The sequence below is a fragment of the Misgurnus anguillicaudatus genome, chromosome 22 (genome assembly GCF_027580225.2).
Source record: "Misgurnus anguillicaudatus chromosome 22, ASM2758022v2, whole genome shotgun sequence".
NCBI lineage: Eukaryota > Metazoa > Chordata > Actinopteri > Cypriniformes > Cobitidae > Misgurnus > Misgurnus anguillicaudatus.
In genome coordinates, this window is record NC_073358.2 from 26,291,585 (window position 1) to 26,315,752 (window position 24,168).

The following is a 24,168-nucleotide window of genomic DNA, read 5'->3' on the forward strand; positions in this document are numbered from 1 at the left end:
AAAAAACCTCCACAGCAGTGTATTTTTCATTTTATTTAATTTTAACTGTACATTATGCCAGGATGACAAGTTGGAAAAACTATTTTGACAATTACCATAAGCCTATGCATAATGAAAGCGATGCGTTGCGACACGCTCGTTTTTCCAATAAGCAAGCAGCTGCGCGCTGAAAACTATATTTAACTTTGAGTGAGAAGCTCCGCTCGTCAATGTCAGTCTTCACACGGCCGTCCAATTACAGTGGAGGAGGGGCGGGACATTACCACAGCAACCAACAAGCTCACAGCTGAAGCATCACAGCTACCAAGCGCTCGGCTGAAAAACAGCTGGCATTTGGCGTCCTCAAGGCGTTTTCAGCGGTGTTTAAAAGTTTTGGTGTGTCCAGCTGACCGAAAGAAAAAGCTCATCTCCACGTCAGCACCCGATGTGTGTAATCAACGGCTGCGTGACGTCGACCAGCGTAGCGCAAGCCTAGGGTTCGGTTCGGTGGAAAAAAAATCTAGGATTCGGCCGAACCCGAACCCCGCCAAAAAGCCCAGTATTCGGCCGAATCCGAAACCGAATCCTGGATTCGGTGCATCCCTAGTATGAACGATATAGTTATAAATATCCGGATAAGTTACGGCTGGCAATAAGGACGGATCTTTACTTAAGGCTATTGGGTCTATTTGATATTGTTCCACAATAATCAAGCTCATCTTCTCTTAATACGGACGAGATGAAGCCATTATGCTACTGCTCCCCTCGACTCAAATCTACGTGCGGCTAGGGGCAGGACAGATGTCATGTCAACAAGATGGCCGCGGCTAGCGACTTCCGGTGTTTGCGAATAAGCCCTATAGCACGAGGGATGCGTGGGGCAAACTTGAGCGACTACACCACATGCGACCTGCACACTGGAAGTGATGTATTTTAGTGTAATCCAATCCAAACAATGGGTGCTAGGTAAAAATTATTATTCGCTTTTCGTTTAACTTTACAGCTAACACTAGAATGTTACTACTCTTAAAGGGACACTTTATCCATTTGCATTAGGCTTTGTATCGTCATGTTTTTGAATGGTCTTGCACCATTCCCTCAGTTTTCCCTGAGGCGGGAGAAATACAGATTTCAGTGTTGCACTTCCTTCTTTCAATAATGTAAAAATCTTTTTTTTTTACATCATTTTGCATCATTGAAAGAAGTGCTATATCTTTGTCAAGGGTGTACTTACTTAATCATTTAGCTGACGCTTTTATCAAAAGTGACTATTGCTATATATGTTAGAGGTCGCACGCCTCCGGAGCAACTAGGAGTTAAGTGTCTTGCTTAGGGAAACAATGGTGTGTCACAGTGGATTCAAACCCAGATCTCTCACACCAAAGGCGTGTGACTTATCCACTAAAGGGCGATTTATAGTCGTGCGTAGGTCCTACGCCGTAGCTACTGCGTAGCCTGACGCGCACCTCACAAAATTTTTAACAGCGCATCAGATCTACGCGGACCGCAAGCGCTGCGATTGGTCCACCAGAACCCCTCCCGTCAGGTAAAAAAAACTGCGTCATAGGTATTTCCGTTTGTGACGGTGAAAACAAAGATAAGCCAAGTTGAGGAGTGATTTAACTCAAACTGCATCAAAAGTCGTGGTTTATTTACTTCCATTATTGCTGGTCTTCTCAAATTATACACAACAAGTTGCTGTTTCTTCTTCGTTTGTGGATTAACTTGCTTAGCTTCTTCTTCTGTGACTTCTTCTGCTGCTACTGTGGTTACATGCGTAGTTACTGCCTACCAGCGGTCTGCGGGGTGTTTGCACGTCGACGCGGACGACAACGCAAAAGTATAAATGAAAACCGACGCGGAACCTACGCCGTCGCGGCTACGCCGTAGGACCTATGCACGACTTAATAGCCCTTAAGACCACAAACACTCATTCCTTATTTTTCCGGGGGGGGGGGGTATGGCTATGGGTGGGACCCACTCACACTATAGGCCTATTACAGATCAGTGGGTGGGACTTATGAAAATACACAAACATACACAAAAAAAAAAACGATCAGCTGCCATCTTTATTCTTAGCTTAATTTTGAGTCATGGTATAGTCGGTAGATAATTCTTAAAATATAAAAATATAGACTACTCACAGGCTGTATTTCAGAAGTGAGCGGAATTATGATAATGACCGTCGTGTCCAAGTCAACCAGCAAGGAAGTTAACTGTTGCCTACAATCTGTGTGTTTGTTGTAGTCCAAGAAAAACGATAAGTCGTGTCATTGTTTACTTTGGGATTTGTACCTTTTGTATATCGTTAACATGTACTAATACACACTTACTACACACCAAAGGAAATGTAAAATCGTGAATCGGATAGTTAGTGCTAATTTCTACATAAGGTCAAGTTTCATTAAAAGAAACTTTCTGTGGACAGATTGCAATATGGGTCAACCATCAGTCATCTATCTACAGGCAGTTTTTTCTGTAATGTAGTTGTTGACCTGCTGCAATCTGTAGTCCTCTGTTAATAGTGACTCTAGGGCCTTCTCTTCTGCTGATGTCCATGTTGATCTCCAGTCGCCCCGTCTCTGTGTATGTGCCGTCTGTTACTGAAAACTGGATCTCGTCTGTCCCAGAACCATGACTGTCTGGTGTGTAGACCAGCAGCTCATCTACAACATCCTGGTAGGTGAAGGTGGATCCCTGCTGAAGAATCTTGCCATTCTCTAAAGGCTGAGAGTAAAACTGCCTTCTGCGTAGCTTCCCTGTGGGGATACAAATGGCTATACATTTACAGTACTTAGCTATTGAAATTAAAACATACGCATGAGTATATTAGTCCAGATTAATCCTAAACCTAATCCTAAAATAAAACAAAGCAGGTATATTTAATAACTATATATTTAACTTCTGCAAAGTTAACCCACACACACACAACAGAAAAATTGCAGAGAAGTGGATGTTAATGTTCCACATTCATTTTCACTTTTTCCTCCAACACACATCGCTTAGATTTTATAAAATGCACGCTTGACCTCTAATAATCACCCAGTGTCATTTTTGTTAAAGGGGACCGATAGTCTCAAACTAGTCTGTATTTTAGATCTGTCAGTTTCATTCCTCAGATCCGACTCCACATAAAACTCAAGAGAGCTGCTATGAACATCTTCCATCCATAAAATCTTAACCAATGAAGCCCTGTGGGCCGTGGCCTTTACACTGGCTCACTAGTCAAGGGCTCAGCCACAATGACAAACCCATCAATCAGCCATACGGGAGCCAGATGGAACGGTAATGTGGCATATAATGGATGTTTGCTGAAGGCTGCCCGTGAGTGAGCGACAGACTGAGAGAGAGAGAGAGAGAGAGAGAGAGAGAGAGAGAGAGAGAGAGAGAGAGAGAGAGAGAGAGAGAGAGAGAGACTGACCGTATGAAGGCTTCTTGATGATGGTAAGGACAAGTTCATTCTCAGGTGTGTCCTGGTCCAGCACATTCAGAGAGGAGTTAGTGATGACCACACCCGAGTTCTCCTCCACCTGGATATTGTTAACCGAGATGATAGGGACTCTCTCCTCCTTGGTTTGCTGCAGAGAACATTAAATAACATCTTACCTTACATTTCTGACATTGGGAACAATTGTTAATTTACTTGTAAGGTACTGAAATTAGAAATCCTGTAAGGACAGTGGAAGGACAGAAGATACTACTGTAGATATGACAATATGGGCTGGTTTCCAGGACAGGGCTTATCTTATGGCACTTTTCCATCGCATAGTACCCCACGGCTTAGGTCAGCTCACCTCACTTTGGCTTGGTAAGCTTTTCCATTGAGTTTAGTAAAACTTTGGAATGGGAGGGATTATAAGCGTGTCGTTAGATTTGCGCTGCCTACTGCTATGACATCATACAAGTGAGAGCGTCGTTGTACATTTCCATACATTCATTTATTTCTCAGTCCGCCACAAAATTAAAATTGACCACCATAAATAGATGTTTGCACATCGCGTTTATCACTACCTCTGTCTCACATGACAGTTTCTGTACAAACACCTGTGGCATTGGTCGACATGCTCCGCTGAGCAGTTAAGCATATATGCAAACGTGCATGTCGCAAATGTGCCGCCACAAACTGCAAGTCTGGAAAAAAATTGGTAAGATGGTCCTGATTCTTACGCCGCATTCAGACAGCCAGCGATGTTATCGCTGTGTTTCAGCCGTCTCCTTCAAAGAGGCGTTTCTAAATCTGCTTGTCATAAACAAATGAGTACCATCCACGCCAGTAACTGACGAGAGAAGGATGACGTGAACTCCACTGCTTCGTTCTCATTGGTAGTCGCTCCCGAAATTCGCTCGACATTTGCATAAAGTAAAATTTTTCGTAACTTTCTCGCGTCGCTGGACACGCCCATACGGTCGCCAACGGTCACTTTCGCTCGTGCCGCCACAAGTCGCCCGGTTTCCATTGAAATGAATGAGATCGCGTCACTCTGCTACTGCTGGTCGCTGACTGTCTGAATGGGGGGTTTAGTTGTGGATGTTAAAAGGGAGTTTGGGAACTTATAGCAGAGCACAGATGACAACAGGTTTGCTCAAGACAGTGCAAGCTAGCATGAAGGTAAAGCTAATCTTTACATTATAGCGATGACGTTGGTAGTGACGATTCTTTCAGACCAATCAGTGATCTACATTGTTTTCGCGTCACGTTTTGGTATCAGCTCGGGTCGCTTGGAACCCCGACCGAGGTGGTACTAAAAAACGTATCGGGTACTACGTACTGCTCCCAGTGGAAAAGCTCAAAAAGGAAGCTGATCAAAACCAAACCGTGGGGTACTATGCAATGAAAAAGCGCCACTAGTCCCAAACTAAAATGTATGTTTGAGCTGCCTTGATTTAAAAAAATCAAGGTCTTGGAAATCAATGTCCGGGAACCCCACCCCTATATGATGCAGGTTGGATTTGGAGACTGGATGTAATGCATACACATAGAGTACATATGTATTGAGCTTGTGCACTGTGCTACATAATGTAGGATATCCAGGAATAGAAGCAAAATAATTTTGAAAGATAAAGGTCAAAAGGCAGATTTACACACAGAATAATAAACGTGTTCCTACAACAATACCTGAATGTCTATAGTAACATCAAACGCCTCCGTTTGGCTCGATCCATCACTTATGTAAAAGCTGAAGACATCCTGGTGGACGTTGGGCTGGTGGACGTTTTGGACATAGAATATATGGTCTGAGGTGAGATCTTCTATAGTAAAGGGGATGTCAGGGCTAATCACACGAGATCCACCGATCGTTCCCACTGAAGGACACAGAGGAAACACATCAGTACACAAAACGACGAGGACAGCAGACTTTATTGCAAACAACATTTCTGTGCCTTACATCCAAACTAAGTCATTAATGTTGGAACAAAAGAACAACAATACTGCTTTTAAAAACACAAGAGATTGTCTGAAAGTCAGTTGTCAGGCAAGAACAAGATAAACAGCTTCCAACTTCAGAGGGCCACAACAAACCCAAAATCAAGTCGATAAACCTAGTGTGTGTTTTCAAAGTATATACATCAAAGTAAACATGCATCTGTGCTTTGGATGAAAACAACATTTTGTACAAAACTCCAGTTTGGCGTTTACGATCCAGCCTGATCTGCATTTCTCCTTTCATCTTTACCACTCACACAGGAGCACTGAATAAAATCTGAATTTTGCACATCTGTAAATCTGTATCACAGCAAATCAGTGCTTTACTCATGAATAAAATTGTCGGAGAAACCGAAACCTTGTACACTGAATGACTGGGAAAAGAAAGTTAACTTAGTAGTTTGCAACTCGCCTTGTTTGGTGTTCTCAATGAAGCCGTATTTAGGTGGAGTGATCAGCCACACCAGCAGGTCCTTTCTGGGCGTGTCTGGGTCAGATGCAATAATGTGATTGGCTGAGATTTGGACTCTGCCTCCTTCTTGGACCTACCCACAAAAACGTAAAATAAAAGTGTTTTTTAATCGGTTCATGAAACCATCAGTATGGTGAAGAGAGGGGAAGGCGCTCACCTTAATGCCGCTGCGAACGGTGACGACAGGTGGCTGCCTCTGAGCAGAGGAGATGGTGATAGTGAACATCTGGTTCTCCAGACGATTGTTCTCACCATCATAAACAACAAAGTGGAAAATGTCAGTGACTGGCTGGTTCCCAGTTTCAAAGGACGTAACATACCTGTTTGACAGAAACAATAGATCAGACAGTTTTCAGCCATTTGGAAAACATGCACTAGAACAGCTAAATCTGGGCAAAACAATCTTTATTGCCTTAAAGGTTTTTTTTATGTTTCTGTTTTGTATTCTTATTACATCAAAGCCAATCAAGCAGTTTAAATGAAACACTTTCCACTGGGGCTTTCCAGCTTAAAGTAATTAAAAAGCTCATGTTGGAATGCATGTTATGCTTCCCCAAGCAGTTCACTTCTCTAAACATTTTACATGATTCATTTAAGGAGTTCAATACTAACATAAGCTAATGGAGAAATGGCATATTTACATTGTTAATGACTTAAGAAACTCATTAACGAGAATCGCTTTACATACTCAAAACAACCTCAATATGTGATAGATCCTAGCAAATATTAGAGTAGTAGAAAAAGTACATAAAGATCGAATGAAATAATATAATGAAGAGCTCAGATGCAAAACCCTCTAATGCTGCGTTTACACCAGCTGTGGTAGAGGTGTTAAGCGCGAGTGATTTCAATGTTAAGTCAATGTGAAGATGCGTTGACGCGCATCTGGAGGTCTTGCGGCGCGAATGAGGCGTTTGGCGTGCTAGACGCGATTCCGCCTTACTCGTGAGTCTAGTTTTTAGTCTAGCCCCAAATTGAGCGTCTGCTGCGGTACGTGCGAATGGTGCTTTTTGTGCATTTTGCTTTTGACGCGAATTTGCGGCTGACGCCCGAGTTTAAAAATTTGAACTTTGGCAGATTTTCGCACCGCGTTAACCAATCAGGAGCCTGCTTGCTGCTGTGGTATTGTCTGCAACGCAGTCACCTGGAGCTATACGACACAAGTACTTATTTCTATAGAGACAGGAATAAAAAGGTGTCAGTAAAGAGTGTCAGTGAGGACATTGGGCAACCTGGTAAGTTGTAAATACACATTTCACTTTTGAGTCACATGACGTTTATCGACCAGCGCCGTTTATTTTCCCCCTATAGTAAGGTGACCAAATACAAACCCGTAACTCTCTCGAGAAATGCACAATCAACTTCAGCCATCTTGCAAACAGACAACCGCATAGCACTTGCCCCTCCCACAAGAAGTGGATTTTGGTTCAGACGCGCGTCAAATGCTTACTTTTTCCGCATGTCTACTTCGCTCTAGACGTGTGAATGCATTCAAACTGTTTAAGCGGCAAACTAGGCGCGGTAGACGCGATTTTGATGCCTCAAACGCGGTTGGTGTAAACGCAGCATAAGTGTGTCATATTTTTTATCAAGCTCTTATGCTAAGGTTCAGTAATTTCACCTCAGTAATTTCACTCTTAATGGCAATGAAAAGCTTATTAATTAGTAATCGTTTTTTTATTTTCACAAATGTCATTTTAGTCATATCATTGGTATTTAACAAATTTGACTCTCTTTCACTGCAAAACCCATGAGAGTACATGAAACTCTCAAAAAAGTCTCCAGTCACTCTTCACTGCGCTTTCTGAAGATAGGTAAAAGGCACAAAAATGTGATCAATATCCTAATATATTTAGTAAACCTCCTTTAACGGGTTAAAACAACTCTTGCACCGTCATTTATTAAATTCTTCTTCCATGTACTTAGCGGATTCTGCCAACAAAATGGTATTTCTGAATGACCTGAGGCCAAGATTTGGATGATTTGAAGCAAAAGTATTTGATGAACATATAATACCTGCCGAGAGCATTTGGTTAATATGATTATCTCATTTATTCTCATATATTTTTGCATCTGAGCTCTTTAAATATCTTACAGATGGTTCACAAAATACAGCTGACGCAGGGTGATTACCTGATTTTGTGGTTGTTTATGTCTGCCATTGTAAAGGAGGAGTATTCACCAAGTTCCTCATGATCTGTTTCAAATTTGGTTTTGGTGAGGATTCCATACATTGGCACAGAGACCAACTGCACAAAAATGTTTTCATCCGGAGATTCGTCATCCTGAAAGACATCAACAAAAGGACTTTAAGCATCACTGCCTTTAAAGGTGCCCTTCCACATAAAACCGTTTTTACTTGTATTTTTTTGATACGTGTTAGGTCCATATGTATTTTGTTGTGAATGTGAAAATGAACTTCTACCTCCTCTGTCAGCTCTAGCCAATAAAAAGAAATAAGCGGAGAAATCAGGTCAATTAGAAAAGCTGCTCAGTGTGACGTGGAATTGATCAAGCTCATTACTATTCATGAGCTCTTCAACTTGAGACCGCGCCCACATAATACGTGTAGTTCAGTTTTCCTAACAAGTTACAGCAAGTATGGCTGAACGTCAACCGCACCGTATTCGGGCCATTGTTTTTTGTCGAGAGACATCATTCCTATCAAACGAGGGATGATAGGAATGTTTGGATGTTCAGAAGAACGGTGGATTTGAAGAGAGACTGCGATTAAAAAGCAATGCTACTCCATCAATATTGGATCCAGAAAGAATGGCGCAGCTTATGCGAGTAAAACACTTTAGTACTATGTGTCACTATTAGTGGCGGCCGGTGACTTCTCATTCTCGAGCCAGCCTCAAAACCAGGGTACAAAATGGCCTATTACTTATTGCTTTTGATGTTTTTGGATGTAAAAACCACACAAACGTCATGAGTAGACCTAAGACAACAGTATAAAGCAATAAAAACGACCAAGGAAGGGCACCTTTAAAACAGTTTGGGAAAGGCAAAAACCCATTCTATTTAATTTCTCTTAGAACAAGTGTTCCTTACCACATAAGCTAAGTGTGAACGTCTAAAAATGCTGCTGCTCCTCTCCGGCACCTCCATGGACAGCAGGGCATCGGGGTCACGTCTGGGCGCGTCATCTTTGACCTCCGACACCAAGACCTGCACCGTAATTGAGGTCATAGACATCCCATCCGTCACAGAGAAGGTCATGGAGTCCTCCTCTGTGGTGAGACCAGCATGGACGTACTGCAGAACGTTCCTAGTGATGTCACTGAAGGTGAAGGTGTCACCTGAGGTAAAGGGAGTTTTCATGAATATACAAAGTTAAAGTTCACCCAAAAATGTAATCATTTAATCACTCTCATGTTGTTACAAACTGTTTACATTTCTTTATTCTGATAAACACAAAGGAAGATATTTTGAGGAATGTTTGTAACCAAACCAATCACAAGCTATGCAAGTTAATGGGGCATCTGATCGGTTTGATCGGTTACAAACATTTCTCAAAATATCATCCTTTGTGTTCATCAAAATAAAGAAATGCATACAGATTTGTAACAACACAAGAGTGAGTACATGATGACAGAACTTTAGTAATATCCAAAGTGAACAGGGGGCGTGGCCATCATCATACTTGAAAGAAGAACCCAAAACGCTGGACCTACCATTGACCATCTGAATCTGGGAGCTAAGGTCCACTCTCAGGAGAGTGCCGTGGAGGGGTCCTTCAACCAGCTCGAACTCCAGTTCATCAGGGGCCGTGTCAGCATCCGTCACTGCTAACTGTCGTCCACCTACGTAACATGAACATTTTTAATTATTTTGCATTTAGGAAAAAACACCTTTTTCTTCTAGCTGATATAAGTGAAAAATGAGGAAAATAAGCATTTGAACACCCCCTGCTATTTTGCAAGTTCTCCCACTTAGAAATAATGGAGGGGTCTGAAATTGTCATTGTAGGTGCATGCCCACTGTGAGAGACATAATATAAAAAAAATCTAGAAATCACAATATATGATTTTTTTAACTATTTATTTGTATGATACAGCTGCAAATAAGTATTTGAATACCTGTCTATCAGCTACAATTCCGACCCTCAAAGACCTGTTAGTCTGCTTTTAAAATGTCCACCTCCACTTCATTTATTATCCTAAATTAGATGCACCTGTTTGAGGTCGTTAGCTGCATAAAGACACCTGTCCACCCCATACAATCAGTAAGAATCCAACTACTAACATGGCCAAGACCAAAGGGCTACGAGGAAATTGCCAAGCAGCTTGGTGAAAAAAGGTCCACTGTAGGAGCAATCTATAGAAAATGGAACAAGCTGAACATGACTGTCAATCTCCCTTTGGAGTGGGGCTCCATGCAAGATCTCACCTCGTGGGGTCTCAATGATCCTAAGAAAGGTGAGAAATCAGCCAGAACTACACGGGAGGAGCTGGTTAATGACCTGAAAAGAGCTGGGTCCACTGTTTCCAAGGTTTCTGTTGGTAATACACTAAGACGTCATGGTTTGACATCATACATGGCACGGGAGGTTCCCCTGCTTAAACCAGCACATGTCCAGACCCGTCTTAAGTTTGCCAATGACCATTTGGATGATCCAGAGGAGTCATGGGAGAAAGTCATGTGGTCAGATGAGACCAAAACAGAACTTTTTGGTCATAATTCCACTAAACGTGTTTGGAGGAAGAATGATGAGTACCATCCCAAGAACACCATCCCTACTGTAAAGCATAGTGATGGTAGCATCATGCTTTGGGGGTGTTTATCTGCACTTGGGACAGGGCGACTGCACTGTATTAAGGAGAGGATGACCAGGGCCATGTATTGCGAGATTTTTGGGAACAACCTCATTCCCTCAGTTAGAGCATTGAAGATGGGTCGAGGCTGGGTCTTCCAACATGACAATGACCTGAAGCACTCAGCAAGGATAACCAAGGAGTGGCTCTGTAAGAAGCATATCAAGGTTATGGCGTGGCCTAGCCAGTCTCCAGACCTAAACGCAATAGAGAATCTTTGGAGGGAGCTCAAACTCCGTGTTTCTCAGCGACAGACCAGAAACCTGATTGATCTAGAGAAGATCTGTGTGGAGGAGTGGGCCAAAATCCCTCATGCAGTGTGTGCAAACCTGGTGAAAAACTACAGGAAACGTTTGACCTCTGTAATTGCAAACACAAAGGCTACTATACCAAATGTTAACACAGACTTTCTCAGGTGTTCAAATACTTATTTGCAGCTGTATCATACAAATAAATAGTTAAAAAAAATCATATATTGTCATTTCTGGATTTTTTTTAAGATTATGTCTATCACAGTGGACATGCACCTACGATGACAATTTCAGACCCCTCCGTGATTTCGAAGTGGGAGAACTTGCAAAATAGCAGGGTGTTCAAATACGTATTTTCCTCACTGTACATAAATGTGTTTATGTGTCTAATGCTTATTGTTGGCTCTTAAGCAAAAATGTTAAACGCTTTCATTTGCAAGTTGTTCAGATTAAAGCGTCTGCTAACTGAATACATTTAAAAGCTAATTACGTAACAACATATGGTATTTGCATAAATAAAGAATTTCAATGCACGTGTCCTTACCCACTGGTGCCCTGCCTCCCAGGCTGACCTCCAGCACCGGATCCAGGATCTGAAAGACGGGTGGCTGCTGATGATTGACCAACAGCAGGATAGCGAAGTCCATTTCTGGTGTGATGTGCTCTCCATCAGACACTGACATAAGACAATGATTCATACAGAGGAATAAATCACAGCATACGCACATTCACATACAAATCATTCAGTGTCGACCTTCGGGTCAGTTCTGTCTTCTGCACTTCAGCTCAATAAAACACAGATGAGCGAGTGCAACAAGGATACAAGGAGGATGAATCAAAGAGATAGAGAACCGAAAGAGAGCGAGAAAATAAAAGAAATCCTACGGTGTGTCATCTCCTCATCCTTCAAAAACTGATGCAAACACAAGATGCTAACTACAAGGCCAATGTTCCTTAACTATTCAATATTAGTACAGAAAGTATTTTTGTACTGTATAACATCACCGCTTAAGTTGTTGTTTTAATATTACAGCCAAAATGTGCCACATTCAACACACATGTCTCATCCAGATGCGTATGTAAAGCTACTTCCAGTTTACCACCTAAGGATCTCGACAAAAAGCTAAAAACAACACAAGAAATGTGTTAATTTAGACTGTGAGTGTCAGACACAGCATGCTTTCTCTAACTGTGTGCTTTCCTGTTCATGGTTCTTTAGTACTTCGATCCTGTTGAGAATGCATTTATAATAACAACCCCTGCGAGAAAAAAAATTCATTTTGCATCATGACACAGACACTGCAGCTTTATTCTTCATCCATTACGCTCTATTACAACGGCACTGAAAGGAGTTTGTCTGGCATATTGTGCTCAGTTTCCATACAGACGCAGAAGGGCATATGAGCAGTCGCAGAACTGATTCATAGCTGCCTCAAGAAGAAGATGGATGCATAATCGCATTCTCCTGTCAGGCTGAATAAAGCGCATGGATGGACTTCAGAAAGAGAGATGAAATTATATTCCTTCTTATAAGAGAGAAGGTCCCATAAATAAATAAGAGCAATACACGAGGGAATGTGTCATCAGCACAGAGTCGCAGAGGGATCAGTCTATTGTTTTAGGATGGGAGAAATGAATTTTGGGTATGCTGGAAGTGGGCTTGGAAAATAGGATAGTAGGGCTGAGCCGAATGGTGGGTTACAGAAGCCAAAAGTAATTATATACCTGTAAAATGGAGACTCACAGACTCTGGAAGACCTGCAGGAATAAACAGTGTTAGTGGTTATTTCACAAATGGTGAGCTGGGTAAATGAGGCATTTTAGATTTAAACACGATTGCTAAAAAGGTGAGTTTTGCAAACTTGACACATCTCAGTCTCTGCGTTTGACTGTTTTAATTTGCATCAAATTTGCACTGAATTAAGCGTGCAGTTATTAACTTCTAAAATAAACCATGCACATAATAGAACAAATTACTGTAGTCATATTATTTAATGCACATAGTATCCATTGCTCTTGCACAGCCAAACTGTAAGAAACATTAAAAAGATCTCCCCAATTCTAAATTGTTATGCGACTGAAATTTCTAGTTGGCCTAAAAAAGTTCTGTAAATGATTAGTGTTTGACGTGACAATACTGATATTTATACTGTTATTTTAAAATAAAATAAGCAAAAATACATAATTGTGACCCATCCTGACAAATTGAGTCGCAATGAGCAAATTTTCTAAAATTTGTTATTGCCATTTTCACATTCTCTATTAAAAATGACAGCGCTACATTTGTTTGAAGTTCACGGCGTCAGTAAAGTAAATTTTGAGGAAAATCAATTTAAAGATTTTTGAATGTTCCAAAACAAAATCATGGCAACCATACCTTAAAGGACAACTTCAGTATTTTACACTTAAAGCCCCGCCTTCAGACCGTTTATGATGAAACCGAACGGTTTTGACCGAAATCCGGACACACGACGCTGGCCCGAGAATCTTCGGGTGTTTGTTCAATGGGTGTATAGTGTTCAGGGGTGTTCACTGATATGCTCTCACAAAAATCGCTGCAAAAGATGCTCTTCAACAGGTTTTATCGTAGTTTTTTGTCCAACTCCATTGACTTGTATTAGATGTGCTGTGAGGTACGGTATTACTCCGCCCCCGGGAACGTTGTTTGTATTCTTGCAATTGGCAAAGGTGGATTATCGCCACCACCTGGGCTGGGTTGTCTATTATTCAAGCTCTCAGCGGAAGAATATACGGGTGAGGCGTTTGGAAAAATAGGTCCACAAGTTTACAACAAATGGTAAAACACCTGCACGAAAGCATCTTTTGCAGCGAGTTTTGTGTGAGCTTATCAGTGAACACCCCTGACCACTCGGTGAGTTTCATGTCTTTGTAAACGAAAGTTTAATGCATTTCAGGAAGGATTGTTCCTGTGCACCTATAAAGCCATTGTAGAGGTGGGAGGTGATAGAACAAACACCCAAAAATTCTCAGGACAGCATCATATGTCCAAATTTCAGTCAAAACTGTTTTATTTCATCATAAACAATCTGAAAACAGGGCTTTAAGTGTGAAATACCGAACTTGTCCTTTAAAATCACTAAATAATAAAACTAAATAATAGATTAAAAAATAATAGATTTGGCACAAACAAAGTCAAAACAATATCTGTAGAAATAATATATGTTCAACTTTTTTCTTTCTTTTATTGTTTGATTGACATCAGAGACAGAAGGCTTTGTAATGCAAGGATCTAATATAATGTTACACATCAGATATTTTCCCCAACAGATAACCAAACGTTCACTTAAGGCATAACAGATTGTATCTGTGTGAATTCCTGTTGAAACAGATATTTTTAAATACTGTAATTCTGTGTCGGGATCGCACGCTGTCAGAGAGCTTTGTGCACAAGGTTTGGATGTGTCAGTCAGCGTGAGGAAGATCGTTTTCGAGTCTTGGTGCTATTGAGAACTCTTTGAATTTCAATCAGGCCAAGCACTTTATGTCTTTAAATAACTGTTAAGCAAGTCCGGCGCTTTATTTCTTATTTCTGCATGTTTTAAAACCGAAACCATAACGACAGATGCACAAGTGCTTTGTTTCGGATGAACATGCATCCTTTGTATTAAGACTTACTGTAGGAAGGTAAAGTAGGCTACACCTCTCAGAAAATGTACAAATAAAGATCATTTTATACGTTTAATAACTATTTGGAGCATTGGGGCTCGCTAGATGAGGGCTTAATGTACTTATTTTTATGAAAACCTCAAAATCAACATTTTTCACTTTGGCTTGCATCTCAAAATTAAGACGCATTAGTGGTTGCAATCAATTTATTTAAGCTACATTTAAACAAAAGTTTTATATTTTATTTTACTTTACTAATCTTTTTTGTTTAAATGTAGCTTAAATAAATTGATTGCAACCACTTACCTTAAAAAAATTGATTCAATTCAATGAATCATTTTTTTCAGTGTATTACTGTGATGCACAAAGCATGACAATGCTCTGCCAAAACAGCCCCTGGCTGTTAAGACTAACCTGTGAAAGAGTACTGATAGAGCTCCTGGAGATGGGAAGGGGCTTGTGGGGGTCTGTAGATAATTTTGCCACTGTCGACATCAGCCTGGGTGAAGAGACGCACATGCTGGTATGGTTTGTCTCTGTGCTCCACTGCACCTGAGGGAGGATGTTAATAGGACAAATGAAAGAACGAAGCTATCTAAACATCCTCAAAACAAACATTCATTTATTGGCAACTGAAGGCAATATTATGAGAATGCATCTCCAATAACATCTAATTTAAAGGGCCCATATCCACTTTTACAAGGTGTTTGGACATAAATGTGGGTTTGCAGTGTGTGAACACAACCACAGTAAAAAACCCACCCTCTCATTCTTTTTTAATCTCTATTAAACCAGGGCAGTCTAATTAGACACATTGTTTGGATTCTCTTGTTAATGTGACATCACACAAACAAAGCCCCGCCCACGACCACTGTCTGACTAGTTCGATTTACCACAAAGCTTTACTAAATGTGTTTGTAAGCATGTTGTGGTACTAATGCAGATAAAGGTACTCCTGTCCCAGACCGTATTCACAGGAATCAGATCTATTTTAACCGAAAGCAATAGTTTATTTGCATTTAAAGGTACAGACATGAAAACAGCACAGTTTTGCTCCCGCCCAAATAGGGGCATTTTGGACATTTTATGATAAATGATCTGTAGTGTATTCTAGGCACACCTAAGACTTATATTACATCTGGTGATATCGGCATAATATTGGCCATTTAATTTTTGTTTTAAATGTAGATATAACACTTATCATTATGTCAGCAATAGAGTGAGAAAGTGAAAAAACTTAATGTAGGATATGTAAACAATTAACCAGTGAAGTAAGAAAAATGTACAAGAAGATGCATTCAAGATAATTTCTCTGTCTTTTTCTTAAAGGGGACATATAATGAAAATCTGAATCTTTCCATGATTCATTTTTTCCAGTGCTATACTTGGGTCCCCGGTGCTTCTATCAACCTAAATGTTAAAAAATCAACCCAATAACTTAGTTTTGGTAAACCATGCTCTGCAAGCATGTGAAAAAATAGGTAATTAAAATTTGGCTCCCCTTGTGATGTCAGAAGGGGACAACACCGCCCCTTAATCTGCACTATCCAACCACAGCACTGCTCCCTAGTGCAGAGATAAACTCATTTGCATTTAAAAGCACACACCCAAAAACGGCACATTTTTGCTAACACATACAAAGTGTAAATTTTACCATGCTATAAAAAATTATCTACTGTATATGATATTTTGAGCTAAAACTTCACATACGTACTCTGAGGGCACCAATGATTTATTTGACATCTTTAAAAAGTCTTGTGAAATGTCCCCTTCAGACAATTTCACAATTTATATTTAAACTATAGAAAAAGGATCCTTGAGAATCCTGCATCTTTTCTATATTGTACTTCTTCTTAATTTTATCTCTCTTCTAGCCTGAATGCTTCTGAAAAATCTGGGAACTTTATATTACTGCACTTTTCAGGTTACTGCCTTCTCAGAATAAATCATTTTGTTTTGCTCCTCATTTATAAGTTGCATTAGATGCTTAATGGAATAAATGTAACTTTAAATGTAACAGAAAGCAAAATGATATTTAGCATCTGTGATAATAAAGAACCACATATGAAGCTTTTAAGCATTATCATCTTAGCATGTTTCACCTTGACATTCTTTACTCTGTATTTAGCAAAACAGAAAGAAGAAGAAAACAAAGCTATCAGGCTACCACTATGCCTTTGAGTGCCCTTATGCTCACCCTTGTGAAAATAATGGAGGTTTAGTTACCGTGGCCCGAGGTGAGCGGTTTGGTGATGTTGTAGACAAGCTTGTCACTGGGTGTCTCGGAGTCAGTGAAGGAAAGAGCAGAAGAAGATATCACAGTCACACGATCTTCCAGTGCCTGCACACACAAAACCAAAAACATTTACATGATGAAGACAATGATGTCGGGAGATTAGTTGGCTCAGTTCAGGCAAAATCAGAACAGCTTGTCATAAATAAAATAAAAAATCTTAACTTTATCCTAACTTTGTTTATTACAAATATTTGAAACCAATAGCACTATGACCTTGAAAGGATTATAAGAGAGAAGGAAGTATTTTTAAGGTAAAAAAAACACTTTTCACCTTTTGAAAAGAAGTCTAAGTTTAAAAAGTAGTTTTACATCAAAGTCTGTCCAGATAATTTAAAATTCTTTCTGATGGAGAATCTTTTCATCTCCTGCTCTTTGTATCTTACAGTGATCTGCAGGTCGGCTCCAGGTGAGAGCTGAGGCAGGCCAGGGGTCTGTGGCATCACCCCTATAGTGAAGGTCTGTGTATCGCTCACAGTTTCTGGATACACCTCGCTTGAAACCTGCAAACAAAATCACAACCAAATACTTAAAATCTCACACTGCACAAGTATGTTTTTTTCTATGAATAGTAATAATATAGATTTAGCTGTCTCATATGAAATACAATTTAATTTCAACACTTACCAGAAAATAATTGGTTAACCATTATCTGAGGTGTGTTGGAAAATCAATTCAGCTCAAAAGTAAAAAATCCATCTCAACATCAATACATAACTACAAATTTGTGCTATTTAAAACCATATGCACACAAAACTAAGGCTGCGTCTGAAAACTCTAAAATGCTGCCGTCCGACACAGCATTCCAACACTGCAAAACATGACTTTCTTACTTAGTAACTTTGTCTTGTTTTCAGTACAAATATCTAAAAATTCTTAAATCAAGATGTATTTTCTTGATGAGCAAAATGACTTAAAGGTGCAGTGTATACATTTTAGTGGCATCTAGTGGTGAGGTTGGGAATTGCAACCAACAGCTCAGTCCACTGCTCACCCCTTGCTTTTGAAACATATAGAGAAGCTACGGTAGCTGCCAACGGAAAAACATGTCATCGTCGGAGACAACTTAGTAAAAAAGTTTGTCCGTTAAGGGCTTCTGTAGAAACATGGCATCACAAAATGGCGACTTCCACGTAAGGGGACCCTCTGTGTATGTAGATAAAAATGTCTCATTCTAAGGTAATAAAAGCATAAGAATTCATTATTAAAAGGTCTTTATACACCCCTGATAATATAGTTTTGTATATTATTTTGCATTTCTGTCAAGAGATCCTTCTAAAAATTACACACTGCACCTTTACGAACATAAGTTTAGTTTTTAGACAAAAAATATCAAATTTATGTGAATTTGTGCTTAAAACAAGTAAATATATCTGCCAATGGGGTAAAAAAATCTAAAAATAAGTTTATGTTTCCTTTTGAGGGAACTTCAACGCTGCGTCACAGCTGACGCTATGGGGAACGCCTACAGTGTGACGGCATCTGAGTATGTATATCAAATTTGACCAATGATTGGGCGTGACGTCATAGACAGAAGCCAGAGAGCATAAATGCAGTGAAAGGAACGCCCACTTTATCTGGCATATGCCGAAGCAGGTGTACAGGCACGCCGGGAGTATGGCAAGGGAGACTACATACTTAACCTGAGACGTTTTTCTTAAACGCTTAATTCAAGAAAATATTTCTCACCCCATTGGCAGATATTTTTGCTTGTTTTAAGCACACATTCCCTTAAATTTATATGTTTTGTCTTAAAACTAGACTTGTTTTCTTAGGTCATCAAGAAAATACATCTTGATTTAAGAATTTTTAGATATTTGTACTGAAAACAAGACCAAACTATTAAGCAAGAAAGTCATTTTTTTGCAGTGAATGCATAAAGGCATTCATAGCACGTCCCAATTCAATGTTTGGTTTACTTCCTGTCTCCTGAGATAAACCTTTATCGTCTTGTCCCACAATTCTATGCATGGGCATGCACGGGGAATGTAATTGGTCGAGCATGGTCGAGTTAAAAAATAATAAAATTGGCGGCCAAGAGTGACTGGAGCACAAATGTAGTGTAAATAAAGTTATATTTTAACTTTTTAAACCTTTTGATTGCATTTCTAGCTGGAAATTACTATTGTAGTTTTCGAAAATGGGATTAAGTAATAGTTATCTGTGTTTATATTTCAAACAGAATCCCTTTTGCTGCGTATGGAGGCTGTCCAAATATGTTTCCAGGAGTACAAACGCTGCCTCCGTAGTCATTTTATCATGAGGCAGCGAGGCAACAAGTCAGCCGTCTAAGCTTTCGGGCGCAGACTAAATGATTTTATTTTGAAAATAGTAATGGCATCATTGTCACAATAAGAAAAGCATAACATGCCTCAGGACATCAAACGAAATTGTGTCGAACCATAAAAAACACAAAATTTTATTTAATGAAGTCTACCGTGTCAGTTCAGCCTCAGGGAAGATAAGTATGAAACAACAAGCTCCTATTGAGGGCTTTTAATAGGAGGACAAAACACTCTTGTGCCAAGATTCATTAAGGATTTAAGGTGATGAATTGAATGAGATTGAATGTACTTTTAATGCTTTTTACATCGATTTGAAACTAGATTGGAAGACAAATTAGCTCATTTATGCAGTGAGGCTGGTGAAGTTGAAGTAGGCCAGATGGACAAATCGGCCTGAGACTGTGAACAATTGCTAACTGGAGAATGCCGTCCAAGTGGGCAAAAGAGTGAAACAATGTGTTTGAACTGAACAGTGTTCATGCATTGAAATGAGTTGAATGATGACTGTGTGTGTACATGTGTGTAGATTTACTATGTATTTACAATAATCTAAATTGGATCCCGTGTAAGTGAGCAATATCTGAAAAGCTCTAGAATAGAATGTGACTATGATACTGCTTTTATACAACCATTAAACAAAATATCATATCACCTGAAACTGAAAAGTGTCTCTCTGTGCCCCGGATCCATAATGTCTATACCAGACAGTTCCCTCATTAATATCCTGCTGTGTAAATGAGCTTGTAGGTGTGGTGTCTTGGCCATCTGGGTGGAACTGCCACGCCTCCACTGGACCATCAGCAGGCATAGACACCAGTACAATCTCTCCTAGAGACAGACGCATGATACATTTGATGTACTGAGTTATTAATAGCATTGAAAAAAATAATAAAATATAGACTTATGAAAGGAATGAATGAATGAATTACAAATGATGATACCATATTTGGGCTTAGCACTTTCTGTCTGAATGGTGTAGAGGATTTCCGAGTCACTGCTTCCTTTGAACTGAGCGTTGAGACATTTCTTAGACAGCTGCACCATTCCTCCTTCCCTCACCCAGGTTTTGGGCACTGAACGCAGACGAGGAACCAACCCAACCTACAGAAAAACCATAATGCACGATTTTGATTACTGGATGCTTGATTCAGCCTACGTATAACAGAATGCAGCCTACCTTAATAAGACGCAATTTTTCATTTTTTATAACCAAGATGCAGTTTTCGATGTTAAAGCAGTTGTATAATAAATAGAAAACTACAAGAAAATGCCTTCCTAGCACTTTACATTGAGAAACATCTAGGATATCACATATAGAGTACGCTTGCTATTCACTCTGACTCAGCAACCGATCTTTAGATCCTAAAGCTTTGAGCATCCTAACCTCGAGTCGAGGAACATTGTGTTGAATAAGATCTCACAGATAATCAAAGACTCAAGGATGTGGGGAGATGAAAGATTCGCAGAGGAAGCACCTTGGCATCCATCCACCGTCTTCCTGCTGAGCCTGATCCTCCCACTATGCTGAAATCCGGATGGATTTATGAGGCTATTCACTCGTACCGTAGGTCAAAATGTCTTGTTTTAAAGGTCTTCACTTCTTAAACAACAGACTTGTGCAGATTTGCTTTTACTTGATGGAGCAATTTAAGTTAGACCTGACAGGGGATTTTTGTTCGTGTAAGTCAATGTAGTGGGGTTCATTTAATCATGTTAATAAATAGCGGTCTTGTAGCTCAATTGGTAAAGCAATATAGTGTTAAAGGTGCAGTGTGTAATTTTTAAAATGATCTCTTGACAGAAATGAAAAATAATATACAAAACTATATCATCAGGGGTGTATAATGACGTTTCATAAGAACCGTTATGTGTTTATTACCTTAGAATGAGACGTTTTTATCTACTAAACGCCAAGGGTCCCCTTAAATGGAAGTCGCCATTTTGTGCCGCCATGTTTCTACAGAAGCCCTTAACAGACAAGTGCTTTTACTAAGTTGTCTACGACGATGGCATGTTTGTCCGGTGGCGGCTACCATAGCTTCTCTGTGTTTCAAAAGCGAGAGATGAGCAGTGGATTGAGCCGTTAGTTGCAATTTGCAACCTCACCACTAGATGCCACTAAAATGTACACACTGCACCTTTAAAGGCTAGGGTTTGATCCCCAGTGAATGCACATACTTACAAAAATGCACTGCAAATTGCTTTGGATTAAAGCGTCTGCCAAATGCATATGTAAATACTATTTTGGTATTTAAAGGTGCAGTGTGTAGATTTTAGCAGCATCTAGTGGTAAGGTTGCGAATTGCACCCCTCCCTTTCAAAGCACATAGAGAAGCTACGATAGCCGTCACAGGATAAACATGTCATCGTCTGATGACAAATGCGCTCTGTAGAGCAGTTTGTCCATTTAGGGCTACTGTAGAAAATTGATGCCGCAAAATGGCAGCTTCCATTTAAGGGGACCCACAGTGTATATAGATAAAGCGGCTCATTCTTCGGTCATAAAAAACAATACAGTTAATTTTGTAAGATCTTTATACACCACTGATAATATGGTTATGTAGATTATATTGCATTGCTATCAAAAGATCCTTCTAAAATTTTACACACTGCACCTTTAAAACATAAAGATTAAAAACAGATCAGACACAGATTAAAGCCTATTTTTACAGCATAACATATTTTATAGTGACGGTAATCTGGGGCGTACCTTCTATTTCGTACAACTCAATTTAAAGATCAAAGTAAAAGTGGCAGAGAATAAGTGGAAGGGGTGTTCTAGTTCCCCAAACCACATCAAATTAAACATTAGTCACCAATGCCAGCCAATTAAATGCATCAGGGACTGCGAATACCAAAAGACTTCTGATATCTAATTGAGAGTCAAGTTCCTCTTTTATCTCTCTTCCAGAAATCCCCATGTTACGGATCTTTGAAAGCTGTGACCTTGCTCCCCAAGTCAAAACCACGATCAATCATCTAGTCATTACACACGACGGGCGTGCGGCTCGCTCAGCCATTCACTCGTCTTGCTCTCAATGGTTATGAATGTAACACCCAAGGTGCGAGGGACCTTGATGTGCATGTTAATTCAACCTTTTGCCACTCTTTATAGTCTGCACAATAAAGCCCACCGTGATCCGATCAATCAAAACGTTGTCCTATTGATCTGTAAACAGAATGTTCAGGCTGCAAGAGAGCTTCCGATAGTGAAAATCTGCTCGGCATCAGCAGTATCCAGATAACGGCTTCAGCGGGCAACCGTCAGATGTAATCTGATGACACTACAGAGAGATGTGCGGATAAGGGTGTGTGAAAGGGTAGCAGAGCATGAAAGCGTTGATGGGAAGTTGGGAAAAGAAGGAATGCTGTAATCTGTCTAGACATCAGCAGGCTGAAGGTTTGTCAAATAGGAAGGGGAGATTTAAAACGATGAGGGCGCTATTGTATTTTTGATGGTGCGAAAAGTCAGCAGCTATATAATATAGATACATGTGTGTGTTGTTGTGTGCGGGCAGACCCCCAAGAGATCTTTCATAAACAATTGTTTTTGGTTGTCATAAGAGAGACCAACCCAACTGCTGCATAGAAGGAACTGTGTAAAGGTGACAGCGGTGACAGATCAGACAAATAATTTCCGTGACAGGTTAGCAAAGTTAGCAGTCTTTGGTGGTCAGATGCATCAGTTCAAGGACCACTTTAAGAAACCTTGAAACAATTGTGAATTGCACAAGAAAAACTGCCACCAGATAGCTTGCATGAAGAGCTGCCTATCGAAAACCTGCTGAGAAATTTAAAATCCCACACAGAACTGTACAATAACACCATATGTTTCCGAAGAAGTAGACCGAAGTGTCGCAGAAGACAAAGTATCACACTTGTCTGCACTCACACGTCCTACCATTATGTGTGTCACAAGTTGGGCTATAGGGGAGAGCAAACGCTTTTTGGCTTTGGCTCTATCATTCAAAAAATATTTAAGTTAGATTAATAATTAACACACACATCTCTGCTACAAATGAACACTTAAAGTTTGTTTGTGGGACCTACTGTTATCGTAAAATTACACCAAAAGTGACAAAACAACAAACGTTACAACTCCCCCCATAGGTGGGGTTCATTGTAACAAACAGAGGGTTTGTTGTAACACCTGCTAGAAAAATTTGTTTAATAAATAATTCCATAAAATTCTGTCTATATACTAAAGGTGGATATTGTTTATATATCTGCCTATAATAGATAGATATCCACACATTCATCCATCCATGATCCTTCATTTAACCATCCTTGTATTAATCATCAATGCATATAAATAGATTTTTTTGGAAGAGCTTCACAAGACAAAAAAATTATAATTGTCAGATATTTATATCATTTTGATAACTAGTATTTTTTCATTTATTTCATAATCATTGTATACTGGAGGCTTAGTTGTAACACTGTGTTACAACTAACCTCGCTGTGTAAAAATGTTTTCAATCCCAGCCATAATTTACTAGGAGTTGCTGACATGTTTCAAAATTGTGTTTTTTTAGGTAACAAGACAGTGATTAAAATAATTTAAGGTTGGATTTGATGACTTTTATGCCTCCAAAACACTCTTTGTTCAATATCTTAACCAAAACACATCAAAACTTTTCACAAATTCACAGAAAATCATCTTCTGACAGTAAGAGAAAAAGACCAAAAGCACAGATTGCTCGGCCCTGTAGAAATATGTAAAGTAGCTGTGAACCCCGTGTTAGTTTGTGTCCCGCTCATCCCTACATACAGTAATTTAGCCATATTCAATGCAACAGCCAAAAAAGTGCCCGCCTTCTAGCCCAAAACTACAATTCTGGAAGCGATGCCATCTTTGGTAACAAAGGGCGAGAGGTTATGGTGACCATGCCTTTAAAAAGCACCTTAGTCTATGATTGTACTGTACCTGCCAACATGTATGAGTCTTGCAGTGATTTTCATTAAAACAGTGGACATAAAAAAGTTGAAATAAATCAAGAATTAATGTACCAGTAGCCT

General features: G+C 39.8%; 1 protein-coding gene across 1 annotated transcript in view; it reads right to left on the reverse strand.

The window, feature by feature from the left end:
* Nucleotides 1-24,168, reverse strand: part of fras1 (Fraser extracellular matrix complex subunit 1) — a 271,538-nt gene that overhangs the window by 38,522 nt on the left and 208,848 nt on the right. Inside the window, exons 30-44 of the mRNA XM_073861042.1 lie at nt 20,091-20,250; nt 19,802-19,977; nt 17,251-17,367; nt 16,798-16,912; nt 14,986-15,123; nt 12,670-12,702; nt 11,489-11,620; nt 9,554-9,682; nt 8,931-9,178; nt 8,010-8,161; nt 6,034-6,196; nt 5,817-5,949; nt 5,096-5,283; nt 3,401-3,557; nt 2,475-2,738 (exon numbers count right to left, since the gene is read on the reverse strand). Of these exons, the coding sequence (XP_073717143.1) occupies nt 2,475-2,738; nt 3,401-3,557; nt 5,096-5,283; nt 5,817-5,949; nt 6,034-6,196; nt 8,010-8,161; nt 8,931-9,178; nt 9,554-9,682; nt 11,489-11,620; nt 12,670-12,702; nt 14,986-15,123; nt 16,798-16,912; nt 17,251-17,367; nt 19,802-19,977; nt 20,091-20,250 (2,305 nt within the window). The remainder of the gene's footprint in view (nt 1-2,474; nt 2,739-3,400; nt 3,558-5,095; nt 5,284-5,816; nt 5,950-6,033; nt 6,197-8,009; nt 8,162-8,930; nt 9,179-9,553; nt 9,683-11,488; nt 11,621-12,669; nt 12,703-14,985; nt 15,124-16,797; nt 16,913-17,250; nt 17,368-19,801; nt 19,978-20,090; nt 20,251-24,168) is intronic.